General features: G+C 39.1%; 1 protein-coding gene across 3 annotated transcripts in view; it reads left to right on the top strand.

The window, feature by feature from the left end:
- Nucleotides 1–350: 350 nt before the first annotated feature.
- LOC133622961 (RNA-binding motif, single-stranded-interacting protein 2-like) overlaps nucleotides 351–21,416 on the top strand; it is a 42,767-nt gene continuing 21,701 nt past the window's right edge. For 2 of the 3 annotated variants that reach the window (XM_061985826.2, XM_061985822.2), the window contains exons 1-2: nucleotides 351–451; nucleotides 14,240–14,427. In XM_061985826.2, coding sequence (XP_061841810.1) covers nucleotides 377–451; nucleotides 14,240–14,427 — 263 coding nt within the window. In that variant the 5' untranslated portion in view covers nucleotides 351–376. The remainder of the gene's footprint in view (nucleotides 452–14,239; nucleotides 14,428–21,416) is intronic. The other variant, XM_061985835.2, reaches the window with a different exon arrangement.

Here is a 21,416-nt window from a genome sequence, read left to right as displayed (position 1 = left end):
GGTTTAATTGGATTTGTTTCCTATTTGAAAAACCGAAGCGGTTTTTCAATGGATCTTTTGGAACGGATACCGAGGTATGACTGCAGTTAAAGTGAAACAAAATCAATTCCCCACGATACGGTATAGTAAACGTTATCATTTTCACTTGCATCATAAAGTAATGACTATGTGGGGGGAGGGGGGGTATGTTTCATAGGGTCTCCTTCCTGCGCACGCACCTCCTAGAGAGATCCCATCCGTGCATGTGGAAGGAGACCCTCAGACCGCCGGCAAAAGAGGCGACTCCAATCACTCACTTTCCCCGGCTGACGTCAGCTGCCCGCCCGCCTGCCTGGACTCTCCCCCCACCCCCCTTCGCACTCGGCGCCGCGTCAAAATGCTGCTCTCTGTGCCGCCAAGGACCGGAGGAGTAAACGCGTACAACAGCTACCAGGGCAAAAGCGTCAAGAAGGTAAACTTTAGTTGCTCTCGAACATTCGATAAGAAGGATAATAAATCATCTCTCGAAGCGCTTGTTTGTTCCGAGCTCGGCACCAGTTCGGGGCCGCTTTAAGCTGCAGTGTCCTTGAGAGAAGTGGACCACAGGCGAGCGGTGAAATTCTGACGCTGCTTCTCTTCATAATTTTATTGAATTATTATTAATATTGGTTTACGAACTAACACGGAGCTGTTTGGTTCTGCTTGGTTGTGGTCGCTTTCCCCCCTTTATTTACTTGTGGAGCTCAACGACAATCCCACAAGGATCATCTTCCATTTATATTCAATATATTGGAAAAATTTCACTTTGGGGATGTTTTCATTGAATTTATCGCAAGTTGGCAAAGTTTTTTCTCTGCTCTTTTGCGCCTAGCGACATATGCCCCACCCCTTCAATCCCACTAATAATGACCCAGAGAGAGAGAGAGAGAGAGAGAGAGCTTTTTAAGAGACTAAACTTGTAAACATTAGTCATTTTCAATAATGTAATATATGGGCATGTTTGATTGCAGTGCAACTCGATCAGAGATGGAACACAATCGATTGCTCAAATTCATGGTTGACATTGTAATCTATATTCAAAGGTTCCATTTTTACTGGATCTCCTTCCATTGTGGTATTTTTGGACTTGAAGAAGGCATATATGTATATGATTGGTAGATCCGTTTAATATGTCCATACACTCTTAAGGCTTTTGAACAATGCTGACCCAGTCTGTGTTATATTTCCATCCCTGCCTCACGGCTGGCTAAGATACAGATTGCTCACATTTAATGGCTCAGAATTCCAGGAATCCTGCATTTGTGTTTTATTTCATAAGTGAGGTTCTGCAAACATCGTCTTTGAATGAAGACATGCACCACTTCGTGTTGACACATTTGACATTGTCGGAACGCCAAAGTGGCACAGAGGCAGGCCTTGTAAAGCCAGCTTCAAGTGCTAACTCCTGGTTTGTATCTTTGACTGCGACGAGAGGGCGGGGACGAGAAAAGGATTAAAAGATTTCTCCCCCTTTTCCTCTGCTTTCTATTAATGTCCTCTCTCGCTCCCTCTGTGCCTTTCGCATACGCTGATTTCTTCGAAGTCCAGTCCACAACTGTAGTCAAGTTCACACATGTTCTGTTCTCTTCAGTATGCAGGAAGACTGTTTAAAAGAGAACTATTGGAGGTACTTTGCTGTTTTTGATACAACTGGAATCACTAACATTTGAAACACTGGAAGCCAAGTTTTTGATGTTCAAAACCGATCAAAAGATTAAGTCGCTTGCAGAATGATCTTCTTCATCATAGCTTTTTTTGGCTAAAGAGGTAGGACTTTTTTTCATTGTGGAATGAAACAGCAGACAAGCGCTGAATGCATTGTTATGAACTGTTTGAAATATTGTTCTACTGACACTAAAACGTGATCAATTCTGCTTGTCATTGCTGATGTAGTTCAACAAACCAGGGCTGCAACAATTAATCGATTGAAATAATACGAAAAAAGTTTACATTTGAATTTTGGTTGGTTCGATTAATTGTTTGAGTGCAACTGATTAAAAATTATAAAATCTAGAAGGCACAGCCTACCTGGAACTTAAAATATGCGGCCCCTGCAAAGAGCGCACATGAACATGGTGGTGTGTGGGTGTCATGATCTGTGTGGCTGTGAAAAACAAAGATTATTTAAATAAAATATTTATTAGGATAGTTTTGATGTTGGTAATGTAAATTTATTAGAAAAAAGAATGAAGGTTATTGCATGGTTTATCCAAACCACTTTCCCTCAAAATTGCATTGAGCCTACTAGGGGGGTTTTATTCAAATGTTCGATAAATACTCAATAACTAAAATAATTGATAGCTGCATCCCTATAACAAACTATCACCATGTTTGACAGTTCTTCCCAATATCTTTTACTATTACTTACTATAGGGGTTCTTAACTTTTTTTTACCTTGGGGCTCAACTTTTCCACTACAGAGGGGCCTGAGGCCCACTCAAATATTAACACTGAATTAGTAATCTTACTCTTGATTTTAATCACTTTCAATAATTATATCCAACCTACTTACAGTTTACAACCTTGTCAAATGATATGAAACCATGTGTTAATCACAAATATTGTTATTTAATTAACACATGAACCTCAGGCTTAGGTCAGACTGATTAGAAAAAAAAATTCCAACCAAATGTACTGCATGAAAAGGGAGTCATAAATAACTAACGAAAAATATATTTACATACATCATTGTGCTAAAATAAAGAAACTAAATAATAATGAATATGTTCATTAACTAAACTGTCATCATTTTTGCGCTTAAGAAACTAGATGGGTTCTCAGTTCTCTGTGAAGCGCTTTGAGTATCTAGCAAAAATTATATATCTAATCCATTATAATTATTTTTCTCGTATGACCTAAGCTCCAGAGTTACGGCGCTGACGGCCCAACAATGGTTAAAAAACATTGAGTTAGTACAATGTAGAGATCTATATCTAAAATATTGCCCCAATGAAAATAATATTCAGTTTTTTTGACTCTCTTGTTTATGGTTACTATGGTTCTTAGAATTGAGCATAACAACTACAGGTGGACCTCGTTTTACGACTTTTCGTAGTTAAAAATGCACTCCTATGAATTATTAATACTGCACAAAAAAAATAGAACTAGTTACAATATGTATTATAGTACATCATAAAAATGGATATAGTACTATATAAGTATCTATTGTTTATATCGTAATTTTAACATAATGTAACTGCAGAAACACTGTTACTTAGCAGGAGCGTTTTTACGTTACTTAAAATTTTTTTCTTGCAGAGACGGAAAGCACAATGAAAGCTAAGCCAACAAATTAACTTCAATTCACTTACGTTTCGGGTGCTATGATTCGATTATTAAACAATAACAACCAATATCAATGTATCTTTTTTTGTTTTGAACAAAGTATATTTCTGAACATCCAGCTAAAAAAAAACATTACTTAGGATCCCAAAATACAAAACATGAAGTTGAAAGTAAAACTGTTTAACACACACAAAACAAAAAAGAAAGGCTATAAGTACAAACGCTAACACTAGCTTGGTGCGCAACTCACCACATATAGGACATTTGCAGACCGGACAAAGACTAGAGAGCAAACTGAGAACTACCGGTAAACAGACAAGACTAATTAGGCAACTCAATACACCTGGACTAGACACAAGAGGAAGGAGAGAGCTGATTTGAGGAAACTAAGGTCATGGCAAAGAACAGGTGCAACTCAGGATACAAACAAGCACATGAGGAACAAAACACATGACAACCATAAACAGACCATGACAAAGAATGTATAAAATATCAGACAGATCGAACTAACACAATCCCACAAAAAAGCAGCTCTATTACTCAAAGAGTGCCTTTCTTTTGTCTTTCTAAATTGTCTTTAGACTAAATACTTAATTTAAAATCTCTGTTTTCACAGATATTGGTATAAAAATAACTTTTGTATTCTCTTCAAACCAAATCTGAATTGACTGTGAATGCGTTGATGTATACTTTTTTATTTTTTTTACAAAAGGCAAAGCAATTTACAAGTTTAATACCAAACAAAGGATTCGGAAATAAAGGATACATACTTCAAACAAAACCCTTTGCAAGCAACTTATTTTACCCAATATCACAAGCTTTTTGTAGATTTAATACTGTAGAGAACTGTCAGTTACGTGTAGTGTTGGAGTTTGTGACGTCCGACTCTTTTAAAGCCCTGTGTGTGTGTGTGTGTGTGTGTGTGTGTGTGTGTGTGTGTGTGTGTGTGTGTGTGTGTGTGTGTGTGTGTGTGTGTGTGTGTGTGTGTGTGTGTGTGTGTGTGTGTGTGTGTGTGTGTGTTGATGTGAGTGAGAGAGGACTATTGAGTTCAGATATAAAAGACATAAGTGTTGTTGCTGTGGTTGCTTCAGCATGGTTACCAGGGCTGGGTAAAATAATCAATTCATTCGATTATGGATCAATATCCTTTACATTTTGCAACATTTATTCACAAGGTATAATATCAATTGCACCCATGCCGCTCGGTAACATTTGTGGGACGCACCAACTGTGTCACATTGACTATGATAACGTTAGCTGCCAAAAATAAGCCGTACTGGGCAAAACAAAAAAAGTGAGGGATTTACCAGCATAACAATATCATATGATTCTCAGTGAACCATGAAAGTATACAGTAATAGAATCCATCACGACTTTTGTTGGCAAAGATTTACGATCGCACTTGCCGGCTTCAAGCAGCTTGTGCTTAAAGTAAACCATGCATTGTACGTTATGATCATGTAATGTAAACATCTGACTGAAACTGTTAATATTATTATTGACTGTATTTGTAACTCAGAGTCTTCTACTGTAAGAGCACCACTGAAGAAAGGGCGGCAGCTGTACTAGGGAGGTACTTTTGTTTACATCGTTATCTCTGCACGCAGCACTGTCGTCAAGTGCGCTACAAAAACCAAGCGCACACTTCTGGTCTTCACAATATAATCGCTGTTACATCCTGTCTGACTATGGTAACAAAACAAGATCCCAGAAGAATAACTTACATATTTGTTATCATGCACTTGAAGAAACAATGCTTTAATGCCTTAATGCAATTTGTAATAATGTAATGTTGCGATACAAGTACACTTTCTCTTGCAAGTTCAATTTAATCTGTGTTCATTGGTTATGGAAAAGAGAAAAAAGTAAGTACATTTGTATTTTGTAACAGATTTGGCACATTTTCAATATTTAAGTGCAGATCAAATTGATTTAGAACAGAATTTTAATCGATTTACTAGGGGTGTAACGGTACACAAAAATTTCGGTTCGGTACGTACCTCTGTTTAGAGGTTACGGTTAGGTTCATTTTCGGTACAGTAAGGAAACAACAAAATATACATTTTTTGGTTATTTGTTTACCAAATTTGTAAACGATGGCATAACATACATATACACACAGGGTCCATTGCCAGGGTTAATGTGGTCAACATATGTAAAATAAAAACTAAATAAGATAAGGCTCAGAATGGTTTCTTAACAAAACTTTTCTACATATAAAGTGCTTTTTTTGATTGATTGATTGAAACTTTATATATATCATATTCCGTACAATTGACCACGAAATGGTAACACCCTAATAAGTTTTTCAACTTGTTTAAGTCGGGGTCCACGTTAATCAACATTAAACTGCTTCAAGTTGTTGCTCAGATTAAATAAAATGACAAAAATTTTCTTCTACATATAAAAAGTGCAACATTAAACAGTTTCAAGTCAACTCAGCCTCAGATTAACTCCCCCCCATCCTGGCTAACTTGGCAGTAAGAGGTGGGAGCTGTTTGCTCGTTTTTATCTTTGTTGAAGCGATGTTCACTCGGGGGTGGTGCCGCTTCAAATGGGTTAGCATGTTTGACGTGTTTGCAGAAACATGCCTACCGCTGCGGAACAATGTCGGCAAACCTCCGTCCTCCATTGTTGTATCGCACCGCGCAGCCGAAGTGTTCCCAAACGGGAGATCTTAACGAGGCAGGAGGGTCTTCCAGCTCTGGCTTTTACATGTTGTCGTAGCCCGGTCGTTGCTAGCATGCCGTGTGTTGTGCCTCAGTGTGCATTGTTTACACAACGTGCGCTACGCTACTTAATATGTCCGTGTAGAAACTCGTTCGGTACACCTTCGAACCGAACCGGAACCCCCGTACCGAAACGGTTCGATACAAATACACGTACCGTTACACCCCTACGATTTACGCAATGTGGCATGATACCCATCCCTAGTGGTTACAACAGACGGTGGCCTGTTTTGCAGTAAAGCGATTGTTGATCGACCATCTCCTCGTCATCCTTAACGTCACAGGAGACAACTAGACACTACAATACAGCACAGTTTGTCCCTTTAAACTTCCAGGTGCTGCGTTTGTGTTTATAAGATTTTGCTGTCATGGAAAATAATCGATTTTTGAACATTCGTTAATTAATATTAATCGTTACATGCCGCATCGGATTGCATGAAATAATCAATGTTTCGGCACACCCCTACTAGTTACATGTGCGTGACAGAAAAATAGCTAATAAAAAGGTAGCTAAAAAACAGCGTCCCGAATAACAGCGTTATTTACAACACGAATAAATCCAACTTTGTTTTTCACCAATTAATGCTTAATTTGTGTACCCCGCAGATGTAAAGACATGATGTGCCTCCAATCTTTTCTTCTCTAAATACCCTAAGTGTCAAGTGTCAAGTGACAGCGTCACGTTTGGTTTTTTAACTTGGAAACTGGAAATTGTGATGTATCATGTTGTATGCTTGAATGTTCGAAATAAACTCAAACTCAAACTCAAACCTTAACATTTATTATGTCTCCCAAGCATGAGGTAGACTTTTCAGCTCTTATCCTGGATCTCATTAGACTGTGCAAATGGACTTAAAGTTGTGGCAGATTAATTGATGTTTCCATTGGAACTAAAACTTAACTTTCTGGATGAAGATGGTCCAAATATCCTTATTGTTAGTTACCGGTACACTAAAGGTTTGGCCATGGATGTGATCATGCTCTTACTTCCTGTCGTACTTATGGTCTTCCAAATCACCTTTTTAGTCGCTGCATGCACATTCTTTGTCTCTGTAGGCCATTTAATGTGTAGGAATGTAAGTATGAAACACAGTGCTTGTCCCTTTACTGTTATGGGAATGGCAAGCTTGGCCTGCATTTTTACCCCTATATCATTTTATATGACAGTTTTTAGTGTGTGTGTGTGCAAAGAGAGGTCTCTTGTACTCGCTAAAAACGCCTCCAGGAATTTACGGTTGACAGCTTTATCCCTAATCTTAAAGCCAACACGCTCACCCCCAAAAAAGCTGCAAACAGCACAGGAACGGAAACACCAACATTTGTGTATTGTGACAGAATGCAAGGAATGCTTTGAGATGACAATGCGATGCCGGTGAAGATAGAGTGAAGTGATATGTGGGGGGTAGAAAACGCGGGTCAGGCTTTGGTCTCACACAAACACAAATAAACAATGACTCACTCAACTCACACTCAGGACAATTTCAGTTTTACCTTACATTTCATACTCGCCTTGGTCGTCGGTTTGGATGTGACTCACTGATGTCCTTGTCTCACAAGGAGAGCACTTTTAATGAGACACTAGTGTCTGACTGCAAAGCACATGAGAGGGATTAGCACTAACAAGCAGATCCCTATTAGACAGGCGTCACTAGGCAGACATTAGATTGTATCTTGGCGGGCTTGTGCAGGTGCATCACTCCTGATAGTCGGTGTGAACGCGAGAGAAAGCACAGGAAGGAGCTGTGATTGTGGGAAAACAAACATCACATCATTGATGCTAAAGAAGCGAGAGTGAGATTGCAGTGACGGGCTGACAAAAATGGGATGTGTGATTTTAACAGGCTGGTCAAAATAAAAAAGGACCAAATTACCAATTAACAATTTTGAAAACAGAAGCAAAATAGCTGCTGTTGCTTCTTATGTCTGGTATGCCTGTAAGGATGTTACTATTAACAATATGAATATGAGATACAGGGTTAGCTATATATGGACTTTAGGAAATATCTGGCTCTTTGCTTATCATTGCCTGGCTTGTGTAAGGTTAAAAAAATGGCAAAATAAAGTTTAGATAAGTTTACCTCATGTTGGGAAATAAAGTCAACAAAAATTCTAATTATATTTCTTCCATTTTAAAATATTTGATTCATAAATTGGCGCCACACCACACAACGTTCAATTGGAATTTTAACTGGACCTACTGGCAATGCAATCAAATTCATTGCAACTTCGAGAAATGTGTTATAATCAAGTAACAGGAAGAATGCACTTTACAAACACTGAACTCAAACACAAGTCCCCCCCTTATTTAATACTTCGATAGAGCATTGTGCGAAATGAAGTATTTTCCCACCATTTCCCATCATTTAAAAGTTATTGTTACAAAGGCGCATTGCGACTGTTGGCATGACCTCAAGATGCAGAGGCGACATGCAGATGAAAGGTCCTTTTATTAGGGAAAAATCAGAAAGCACTAATGTGGCTACAGCTGTAGATCAACTTCAAAATAAGGCAAGGGAAAACCACCGAGGCACATGGTACGGTATGCATGGTATGCTCTTTATTGTAATTTCACAAGTACAACGAAATGTCATTTTCACCACAAACCCTTCCAAGTTTAGACAAACAAACATTGTACAGGCAGACAGAAGAGTGAGGTGATGGTTCACCACTTAACAGTACCCTGTAAAAGGTGGGGGAAAAGGTACACACTGGGGAAAGATGAGTAAAAAAAGTCAATCTCAGATTGGGCTCCTATTGGTGGAGGGGGCACAGACTAGGGGCGAGAAAAAAACTTGATAGCCAGTAAGCACACAAAACATTTCACATAAAAACCACAAGACTTGCAACAGGAGAGAAGGGGGCAGGCATCTGTCCCGAAGCTGCCAGCCACGAGAACGCTGCTCCGTTGTCCATCATACCACATGGGGGGAAGAGGTGGCAAAGGTTTGGGGTGGGGGTGCGGGTGTGGGTGTGTGTGCATATGCCCATCGCATTATGAACATTCAACAACAAACCAGCCTAAATCGACGCTGGCAAATAAATCCTCCAGATTGGCAATCATGGACAAGTGAGCCTCCTAATTACCAACCAGAAAGAGGTGAAGAGAAGTGTGCTCAGATGCAGAGGTAAAGACACTGCAAGACTAACCCAAAACAGGAAGTGAAACAAAAATAAGAGCGCTGGACAGGAAGAAATCAAAATACAAAACCTGACTGTTATACTACATCAAATTAATTGTTTTTCAGAAGACTTGTTTATTGTTAATTGTTGATAAAAAAATATTTGGTGTAATTCAAATTAAATGTGTAAAGAAGGTACAACAAACTCAAACCGATAACTTCCTGCTTCACAAGTACAATACAAATAACTTATTAATGTATGTTATTTTTTAAATCCAGATTTAACTGTAGTTTGTGCACACCTGGAGGTAAGAAAGACTCAAACAAAGGTTCATTTGACAAACTGTACCTGTAGATTTGTCCTGACAAAAGCCAGAATTTTCAAAGATGGTAAAGTCGTTCAGCGCCATTCATATGGGTAATCTCACTTCAATGGAGGTTTTTTTTTTGTCGTTTTTTAAATCGATAATCACAGCTATTTTTCAACGTTATCGGCTTTATTGGTACGCCATCATAATTCGTCATATTTATTGTGCACCCTTACTCAATTCAATTCAGAATTTTTCACATCCTGGTACGTTCGCCACTTCTCTGTGCGCACACACCTCTACCTAAATCAGGGTACTTGTCAAACTATTTAGCTTGTTAGCTTCCTTTGTCAGCAGTGAACAATGCCACTTAAAGAGAAACAAAGAGCTTTATTGGAGCTGGAATTAATCAATTTGTTACAACCGTCACTTTTATTGCAAATAGATTGCAAATCAGAGCAGAAGGCAATTGCAAAGATGGGCTATAAGCCTTCTGAACAAGGAGCTATGCAAGTGGGATTGAAAGGGGAGGAATCAACTGGTGTGGTATACACCCTCGCCTCAATGCAGAAACATAAAGCAGGCAAACATCGCCCCTCACACTGTACAAACAAACATGTTTTGATCCGTGCCTAGTTTTTCTTCTTCCTTGGCTCAATAGATTTAGAATAGACTTTTACGTTATCCCACTATAGGGAAAATTCGACAGTTGCTGTGTAAAATTTACATACAGCCCACCCAGTTTAATCTGGCTTCTGTGGTTGTGTAAGGATTTGTTACGTTACATTCATAAACATACTTCTGTTTACAGTTGTTTTGACACATTTTGATTGATTAAATGATGGTTTTGCGAAGCTTTTTTTTCATCGCTTAATCCTTGCCCTCACTAGCCGCAAAACATGGAATTATTTTTCTGCTCTTTGTCGAGGGAAAATTGATATGAAATCAGTTGTGAAGTAAGACGGCTTTGTATTTAACAGTAGCATCCATACCTATTATTTACATAATTTGTTTTTGTCGTCCATTTGAGGAAGCTTTCATGCTCATTATTGATTTGCTTTATATTAGAAAGTGATGTTGCAGTCATTAATTGGTTACTGCTACTTTAACCTTTAAACAACACATTTAATTGAATAAAAATAAGGTAATTATATGCCAAAGAGTCATGAAAGTTGTTTTTTCTTCAAGACAGAAATCAATATTATCTAGATTTCATACACGAATAGTAAACATTATTTTAGTCTTCTACTTTTTAAAAGCTTTTTAGTTATTTAGTTAATACATTAGTGATGTGTGGCTACCTCCCCCTCTGTTTGTGCATGTGTGTGATTGTAATTATGTGTTTTCTTACTCACAGTTCCATTATTTTTGCAGTTCTGTATTTGCACAATCCTCTCTAAGCTACAGACTCATTGTACTCTCCTTTGGTATACATGGAGGAGCATCCTAATCGTTTTAATTTTGATAAATTTGAGTCATTTATCAGAATTCTGCAGCAGAGACCAATAGACAGACATAATTAGCTTGGCTGTCTGTTGACAAGCCTTTCTCTGTTAATAAGCTGCTGGTCCTTGTAGTGTCCAACAAGTCATCCCATTGTTCCCAGGGACCAGCCCTGCTGACCCTGGCTAATCAAACAGTTCCTCTTACCCTGGTCCTAACACAGAGGCAGGACCAAGGCCAAACCTTGCAGTGGTATTCTTTTAAATCACTACTATTGGATCGAATGCTCAAAAGAATTGTAGTTGTGGTTATTTGTTTTATAGGTGCATGTAAAATTACTCATTTTTAATTATCTATCTACAAACATACTTTGCAACCCCATGATGAATTGTATTAACATATTTAAACATTCTGTAACTATACCAGTCAGCTCACTGCAAACATCGGAACCCTTTCAAATAAATCACAGCAAAAACTGCTTTAATATGAAAACTTGTGTAAGAACAGAATACAACTCCAGCCAGTTTGTTTTTACCCTTAAATTGAGGTTTACTTTTTGTAAATTGCCATATGAGTCATTCCCATTAAGTTTTACAGGGTACATTTCTTCCAAAAGCTTTTGATACTCAAGTCTTCAAATTAGTTTAAAATTGACGTTTGCAGAACCAAGAACAAAACAATGTTGTCTTTTTGATCCTAAATTGGCATTACAGTAGCAAAATTTAAGGCATCTCTAACCAAAGCAACATCTGTTTCAAATGAACATACAGTATTCAATTCATGTTTGCATTACAAACATAAATAGGGCGGGTATTGCTGATAAAAGATCACTCATTTTCCCATAGCACATTAGATCCTTGATTTACATTAAAACAATGTAATCATTTAGGGAGCACACAACATATTTTCATTGTATATACTAGGATTATGATTTATATTTAGTTATAAAGCGCCAATACACAACAGCATTTATCCCAAGGCACATATACTGTATGTATATGTAGCATACATACATACATAGAAGTATTAGAACAAGCATGCTGCACTCTCATGCCTTGATAAGACACCAACCACGCTGTTAAGCAGGGGTCCCCAACCACCGGTCCGTGACACATTTGCTAACGGGCCGCGCAGAAACATTAAATAATTTATAAACGACTGCATTTTCTACGTCTTAACTTTCGCATGTCCCACACCAATAAGCTTGTTTATAGATAAAACTCCTCATAGGAAGTTGCCATTCGTTATAGTTGTTATAACTTTTTGACATGATACAATGCACATTAATGAACATATAAAATATAAATGTGATAGAGTGTAGCCAAAGGCTGACTTCCATCTGCGATCCCCATCAGGTTGACTGCCATCAACCTGCTGGGGATCTCATCGCAAAGAAACAGGCCCAGGGCTCCCACTAATTGAGCATTAGAGTGAGTTGTATTTTTCATGCATTTATTTTTGCTGTATTTATCTGCCACACGTGGAAAGCCGGTCCGTGAAAATAATGCCTACATTAAACTGGTCTGTGTTGCAAAAAAGGTTGGGGACCCCTGCTGTAGGGTACAATGGCACTGAGATGCAACATCATAGTCCAGGCTTTATTAGAGTGTGAAAAATAGAAATTTTTTATGGGCGTCTCAATTACTTGCGTTTATTTGCTATACATGGATGGTCTTGGAATGTACAGTAACTCTGCGAATAGTGGGGATACACTGATTGGCTTAATTTTTGTTCATCTGAGGTTACAATTTGCTTAAACATCTGCTCATAATGATATCTTGATTAGGGGTTGCACGACTTCAGATTTTTTAAAGTCAACTAGTCACTGATGATAGTCAAGTCAACGTCGACTAGTCATTGACGATATTTTCAAAAACATAGAAAGAGGTAAGGTTTTGCCACAATGTGTATTCATTGACAACAGACAAGTCATTCACATGAATTACACACAGTAGCAGGAATATCAACAACAAGCCTTAAATCAGCTTTAACATGAACTTAACATACACCTTACCTTACCCTAAATTCCACTGAGTGCGTGTCCATCGCGGCCCGCCAACGTACGACTACTAATCCAACTGCGCTTTCCACTTTATGCCTTGTGTCAACTTTCACCAGCTGCGCTGAATGTCTTATCGTCTCATTCTTCATGCTTTGGAGCTCTTTAAAGTTAGGATGTGCCAAACAATCAGCTACCGATCAGCATCGACCGATTTTTTTGAAAAAGTAAGTGATCGCCATTTTATTGCCAATTACGAACACTGATCTCCTCTGGCTGACACAGTATTTATTTTTAGATCCCCAGCTGACAATCGGCGAGCAGCTAATTATGTGTCTTCATGCACAGTTTGCAGCCACTCCTTTAAGCTAATAATAATCACCTATATTATGTCAAATAAACTGCATTTTTTTTTGTATCAAGTATCTTTAATGTCACTGGAGGACAAGGTTGAACATATTACACACCAAGAAAGAGAATACGGAACCAGTTTAAATATTTTGTTGATATTGTTAAACTGTCAATAGCACCACCATAAATAGATTGAAAAATGTACAATTAATATATGTGATTGGTATCGATATTAGTATCAGCCGATCTCACTCATGGATGATTAGTATCGGATTCGGCAGCATAAAACCCTCATCAGAACATCCCTACTTTGAAGAAAATAATAAGGCTTCTATTTTTACCGAATGTCAGTGCAAAGGTGCAGCAATTTTGCTTTGATAAAGGGAGAGTGTGACAGGAAGTACAATACTAACCGGTTGATTTTCAGGAAAAAAAGCTCTGTGTTTAATATTTTGTTATTTAACCACTTTAAAAATCACAAAAGTCAGGAAAAAAAGACAAATCCAAGCTAGTTCAGCCCTCTTCTCCTTCTCCAGTTGGATTTTCTGACTGTTTAATTTATCCAACAAAACAATGGTCTTGCGCAAAAGAGCTACTTTTCACGAGGACATGTAGTGTCGGCACTCCTTCTGTGCTGGGGTTACACAAATGCAAAAGAAAATGCCGTGAAGTGCCAAAATCATTCGATGTAAAATCAAAAAAAAAGATTAGTCTGGATCTCTCAATTTGACGAATCTATTAGTTTTTAATAAAGTTTGACTCAAATGTATGCATTCACCTAACAACTGCACACTAATTTTACTTTGATCAACTTTCATTTTGAAAGTGCAGTGAAAGATTTTGTGATTACCTAATACTGTACCTTGTATGCATATTTGCATGTTGTTACAAACTTCTTCTTGTAAACACCTGAAGGTAAGTACCATAGTGCATAAGAGAAGGACCATACACCTCCAAATGTAACAGGAGCCTTAATGTGTCTTGCAGCAGACGTATGTGTCGCCTTCCAATCATCAGATGGCTCCTCCAAGCCCCAACAGCAACCACACCAGCACCGTCAGCAATGGCAACGGCAGCGGAAATAACGGCGGGGAGCATTTGAGCAAAACCAACCTGTATATCCGTGGCCTTCACCCAGGAACCACAGACCAGGATCTGGTCAAACTCTGTCAGCCGTAAGTCACCCAATAAACTCTTTCTCAGAACGTGCGCACTATAAATCTCTCTGTGGACACACATGAAGCAGATTAGAGGGGCTGAGGATATTGGGAACAGAGAAGTGAGCGATGGCTGATGGAAAATCCTGTTTGAAGGATTACTTTCTAACAGGTGAATGATGAAGGAAATAATTTATTAAGTTCTTCTGTGCACAGATTTTCCAACAAGTATGATAAAGGGGTCATATTTTGATTTTTTTTCTACATTTAAAACACTTCCTTGTGGTCTACATAACATGTAATGGTGTTTTTTTGGTCAACATTTTGCATAGATTATGTTTTACAAACCCCCTTCAAGCCGCTTTCTGACCGTCTCTTTGTTCCGTTTTGCGGACGGTCTTATTTACATGCCTCCACTTCGACTGCGTCTTCTCCCTGTCATCCATGTTATAGTTTTTAGCGCTTCCAGATAGAGTCTACTGACAGATATAAGACAGAACTTTAGGCTAATTTTTATTAGAAATAGCAACAGCGGAGGATGCTTGTGCATGTATGAGCTAGTCTTCCCCACAACAAGAGGAAAGAGAAAAAGAAGGAACTTATTGACTACAACTTTGTACTATAACTGAATAAAAATGGCGGACTTGCGCAAAGCTCTGCAGGTAAACCTCTACCGTATGTGGAGATATCCGCTGACGTAGCTAAGGCAAAATACGTCATTAATGTCTCAAATTCTAAACAGCTCGTTTGGAGCAATTTTGGAAGAAGGCAAAATTGTTTTATAAATATCTCGTCCATGCTTCCATGGTTCAATACCACATTTTTTTGGACTTATGGGGATTCCAAATACACTAAGGGCTTGGTGTACCTAAGCACATGCACCTTGATAGCGCACGTAGAGCTCATCTACTAAACAGATAATCCTGCGCTCATGTGTGCGTGTCAACATATTTTGACTGTCAGAAATAAAACAAAATCAGCAATCTATTCAGTAATATCATTTTATAATTGTATAGCTGCTGGATGACTTAAGGGGCTGATTAAAACAAATTGATTGTATGGGTTTTGGTGTCTGCTGGTGTTTTTTTTTTCAACGTGCATTTTCTGGCGTTTGGAACATTCCAGATGCAGGAATATGCTGCAGTGGTGTAATGTACTACCGCCTTCCAGCAAAGCGTCAAATGCACTAAAAATAGTTTGTTGTCTGCAGATTGCGATTTTATATAGCGGAAAAGGTGTTACTGATTTTAGATGTGTGCTGCTAGTTCAACATCACACACAGGTTGGAGAGCATAATAATATGAATGTGGAGGGAAAAAAGTGTAATGCCGGGAGTACAGGCAAAAACCTCTATTTAAATAGGGCGGACATGTACCTGGGGATAGGTAGATTGGCAACACTAAATTGGCCCTTGTGTGTGAATGTGAACAAGCTGTAGAAAATGGATGGATGGATGGATGGTCTGCACCACTTTTCAATTGCACATGCAGTCTTAGTAGATCAAACACAACACGCCACCAATAGTACATACCATATTATAATTTGCACACACTGTTTAGCGGTTGGTATTTAGATCTTAGTAGATTAGGTCTTAAAACAGGTACCAACATGTAAGGAAAGTTGGTTTTGCAAAATAGGACCCCTTTCAGGGCATTATATTGTATGAGTCGTTTGATACTGTCTGCTTAAGGTCTGTTTAATACCCCACGATGGTCTTTAAAAATTGGTCTGACATCAAACAGCAGTATGCACCAATCAATTGGACATGTTTGTTAGACTGCCAGTGGAAGTCATTAAAACAAGTATGGCGGGGATGAATGATCCTTGCCAGCTTAATTGAGGACTGGAGCCTGGTGATGAGAACCAGCAGAGCAAAGAAAATGTGACAGAGGAGAAGAGTGAGAGAAAAGGAGGGAAAGGGGAGGGAGGGAGCTTGAGCAAGTAAGGGAGGGAGAGGCTTGCTATTTTACAGCTGTCTAAAAGATATGGCTCACATGAGGCTGCCCAACCCTACAGGAAACGGCGAGCCCAGGGGAAAGGGAAAGACAAACAAGGCAATGGCATGAAGGGGGGGGGAGATTTAGAAGGGGTGGAGTGAATTGTGTTCCGAGTTTGTGGGTCAGGTGGCGGTCTGTTCTGTTCTGCTCTGTTCCATGGGGGTGGTTCTCGTATTTCTGCTTCTACACAGCCCGATAAAATCATAGCATGAAATTTGCCTTTTAGCCCTGCACATTAGGGCCGATGTGACTCTCTCACGTTGAAGAGGCTGGAAGAGTATCATGTTTCTAATAAAATGCATTCATTACCATCACTACAGTGGGTCGCAGCATGGAGATGTGTCATGTATAGCATTAGACTCACTTTCACTGCAAATGTGAGCGTATACGATTAGAGGACAGATCCCCTCCCCCCACTCGTAGAGTTGGTTTTGTGCAGGATCTGTAGATCTATATGTAGGCAGATGAGAGCAGGGGATGGGAGGTTCATTCTCCCTAGGTATCTTTACTGTGGCTACACTCCTCGCCCTGGTCCCTCTTTGGTTGTTGACCATGAATGGACATCAGACTCCACCCTCCCTCACACATAGCTGAGTCCCCTGCCCCTCTTATCACTCTTCATAATGTAGAGCAGCAGCATGCATTGTGTATACTAGTCTTAATGTAAAGCTCTCAACTGCTTGTGTTACTGGGTATGCACATGAACAAGACACAATGTCAGTCCACTTGCTGGGCATAGCTTGGACTACGACGCCATGAAATAGTCATGCCTTACAGGAGTTCAAATAAATAATACAGATGTGCACTTAACCAGCCAGTGGACATAGATTTAGACTTAGAAAAACTTTATTGATCCAAAAGGGAAGTTGTTCCACACAGTAGCTCAGTTACAAAGGATGGAAAGGGTAAGGGTGGAAAGGATAATGCAGGTATAAAGTAGACTAAAAATGTACCATAGTAGCAATATAAAATATAACATATGTAATATTTACATATTATATATACAGTATATAATATATACTGATATATTCAAGCGCACAGCAGCAGCCGGTGTTTGTGGCACATTAATGGCACTGGAAGATTGACCTACCTTTGTGTCACGTACGGCTGCCAACGCAAGAATCTCTCCTGTGTTGAAAAATTGAATTAAGTAATCAAACAAAAATCAAAGTTTGTCGTATCATTTTTGATAGCACTGTCATGTTTATATTAAAAAGATTGCAAACCAAATATTACATAATTCTTGCATGCAATTCTAATCTGGCTGTGTGCAGGCTCCACAAATTGTATTTATATTAGGAAATCAGAGTCACCCACCTCTTCTGAGGTTTTACATATCATTGCAGCGACTATCTTTTCAAACAAGGTTCAACACTAGTGAAGTGAAGTGAAGTGAATTATATTTATATAGCGCTTTTCTCTAGTGACTCAAAGCACTTTACATAGTGAAACCCAATATCTAAATTACATTTAAACCAGTGTGGGTGGCACTGGGAGCAGGTAGGTAAAGTGTCTTGCCCAAGGACACAACAGCAGTGACTAGGATGGCGGAAGCGGGGATTGAACCTGCAACCCTCAAGTTGCTGGCACAGCCGCTCTACCAACCGAGCTATACCGCCCCACTACTTTATCTCTAGTCTGTTTTGGTGACATCCATCTTTCTCTTCACCTTCTTCCTTACCCAACCATTTATTTTTTATTTCAGCCTGTGTTCAGTTCTCAGAAACCACACAGCAATGACAGGCTCACAATCCTACGCCTCTGTCATTTCCTGTAATCACGAGAAAGAAGTACCGTATTTTTCGGAGTATAAGTCGCACCGGAGTATAAGTCGCACCTGCCGAAAATGCATAATAAAGAAGGAAAAAAACATATATAAGTCGCACTGGAGCCCGGCCAAACTATGAAAAAAACTGCGACTTATAGTCCGAAAAATACGGTACCTCCTACTGAATTGTGATTGGGCAGAGCCTGCAGATCCCAGGCATATGGCTAATGATTTGCGTATTTATAAGGGAGCATAGCCTGGGCGCTGTCCGGGCGTGCCCAGTCACGTGGAAATGTTGATTGCGATGTAACACAAAACTGTGCTTGGATTTGTGCATGAGCATACTTTAATAAATCTGATTTTTTTTCTAGCATACAATGTTTTCTCGATTTAAACATACGTCAATCTGTAAGAAGAAATCCATGCAACTCTTATTACATTAGGGGCCCCATATGTTTTTGGCCTGATCTTATGCTGTTCACTTTTGAAGTAGTTATACTATTAGAATATTTTTCACATTTAAAACACTTCTTTGTGGTCTACATAACATGTAATGGTGGTTATTTGGTAAAAATGTTCACATATATTATGTTTTACAAACCATCTTCAATCTGCTTTCTGACCGTCTCTTCAGGATGCGCCATTTTGTGGGCGGTCGTACACTATATTGCCAAAGGTATTTGCCCACCTGCCTTGACTCACATATGAACTTGAAGTGCCATCCCATTCCTAACCCATAAGGTTCAATATGATGTCGGTCCACCTTTTGCAGCTATTACAGCTTCAACTCTTCTGGGAAGGCTGTCCACAAGGTTGCGGAGTGTGTTTGTAGGAATTTTCGACCATTCTTCCAAAAGTGGTTTGGTGAGGTCACACACTGATGTTGGTCGAGAAGGCCTGGCTCTCAGTCTCCGTTCTAATTCATCCCAAAGGTGTTCTATCGGGTTCAGGTCAGGACTCTGTGCAGGCCAGTCAAGTTCATCCACACCAGACTCTGTCATCCATGTCTTTATGAACCTTGCTTTGTGCACAGTCATGTTGGAAGAAGACGGGGCCCGCTCCAAACTGTTCCCACAAGGTTTGGAGCAAGGAATTGTCCAAAATTTTTTGATATACTGGAGCATTGAAAGTTCCTTTCACTGGAACTAAAGGGCCAAGCCCAGCTCCTGAAAAACAACCCCACACCATAATTCCCTCCACTTCGTGGCTGAGTTGCTGTTGTTCCCAAACTCTTCCATTTTCTTATAGTAAAGCCGACAGTTGACTTTGGAATATTTCAAGAAATTTCAAGACTGGATTTGTTGCACAGATGGCATCCTATGACAGTTCCACGCTGGAAATCACTGAGCTCTTGAGAGCGGACCATTCTTTCACAAATGTTTGTAGAAACAGTCTCCATGCCTAAGTGCTTGATTTTATACACCTGTGGCCAGGCCAAGTGATTAGGACACCTGATTCTGATCATTTGGATGGGTGGCCAAATACTTTTGGCAATATAGTGTATGTACATTGCTCCACTTTGACAGTGTCTTCCCCCCGTCAGCGATGTTGTAGTTTTTTAGCGCGGACCTATGCGCTACTTTTATTATTATAAATGGCAACAACGGAGAATGCATGTGCATGTACAAGCCAGTTTGCTCCACAACAAGAGGATAGATAAAAATAAGGAACTTATTGACTACAATGTCAGACTACAAGACGGACAAGCACAAAGCTCTCTGGGTAAAACTTTGCCATACATGGAAATATCTGTGGACGTCACCAATTGTAAAAATGTCACAAATGGGGCAAAAATTGAATGAAGGCAAGATTGTGTTTTAAATATCGCCGCCATGCCTCCATGGTTTGATTTACATTTTTCAGGACTAATGCAGATCCAAAATACACAAAAACAGGTACTAATAGGTAAGAAACATTGGGTTTGCATATTAGGTCCCCTTTAAAGCATAAAAAAATGCCAAGAGACAGCTCATAAAATATGTGTAAGTTGAGGTACCACTGTACATTAACTAACCTTGGTAGCTAAACTATGCCAAATGGACAAGGAACATGTGTTACGTGTGGCGTAACTGCTCGGAATTGGAAGAAGGTAGGATATAATGCTTGAGAGTTAGCACCTTCTAGGCAGGCAACAGTCCATCGAGTAAGTCATCACATAGATTTTGAAACATGGAGCGCATAGTGCTTGATATCACAGTTACTGTATATACACATTTGATCGAGCTGTGTACAAATTAGGATGAAATATGGGCTAATACTTTGCATATCATTTGGTTGTCTATTCGTAGTAGTTCATATGATTGTTCTTGTCTCTCAGTCAGTACAGATCCTGTCCTATCGGATTATATTGTGAGGAGCAAGGCACTGTGTCACTACGCCAGAAAAGTAGTTCCTCTGTGTTACCTCTTTGCTAATAAAATCAATAAATGCAATGAAAAGGGAGCTGTAGGGCGATAACAAAACAGTTAAAGATTTACACCTTTTACAATCACAGACACTGTACAATCGTCTAAAAGTTATTTCCCCAAATTCAGTCCGTACACGAGGAACTGTTATGTCTGTCAAATGATAATTATTTTTGATTAGATTAATCTGACTTTTAAATTTGCATTAATCCTGATTATTCACAGTTGCTACCAAAGCGTTGCTAACCTTATCTGTGGTGGGAGTTTTTTACACATTGCCACGAATATGCCCCACCATCATTGTTTGTTGTCCACTGCTTGCTGTTGATGTACTAGTAGTGTTCTTGCTGCGTTTCTTTCTATTTAACTTGTTGTGCAGCGAAAAGAGAATTAGTCGCTACAATATATGCAAATTACCTTGTTTTTACCTTCAGTCCTATCAGGGTGTGTTTTGAATCGAAATTTACTACCAGTTGAAGTCTCTTTATCATTTTTGCACATAGCACCTTGTCCGCATTTAGCTAACCATCTGTGGTTCAACATAAATTCTGTGTTTAATGTTTATACATGAGTAATTTGATTTCTTGTCATTAATCGCAAATTAACTCGTTATTTTTGACAACTCTTGTTAAAACATAAGTAATGTTGGAACGTAATGCAAAGCAACTGTTTGTTGTTTGTCACAAAGTACACAAATAGGAATGGATTAAACCTAAAAGACCCTATAAATTATTGTCAACCAATTTGTGTATCTCCGTGCATTCAATGATGGTAATTAAAATTAAGTTGATAGTGGTGGGTGAGAAGATTACAGCCAGTAACAAATCTTAGTGCCAA

The sequence above is a fragment of the Nerophis lumbriciformis genome, linkage group LG01 (assembly GCF_033978685.3).
Source record: "Nerophis lumbriciformis linkage group LG01, RoL_Nlum_v2.1, whole genome shotgun sequence".
In the NCBI taxonomy this organism is placed as follows: Eukaryota; Metazoa; Chordata; class Actinopteri; order Syngnathiformes; family Syngnathidae; genus Nerophis; species Nerophis lumbriciformis.
Note: the sequence above shows the minus strand (reverse complement) of the source record. Positions and strands in the feature narration are given on the sequence as shown.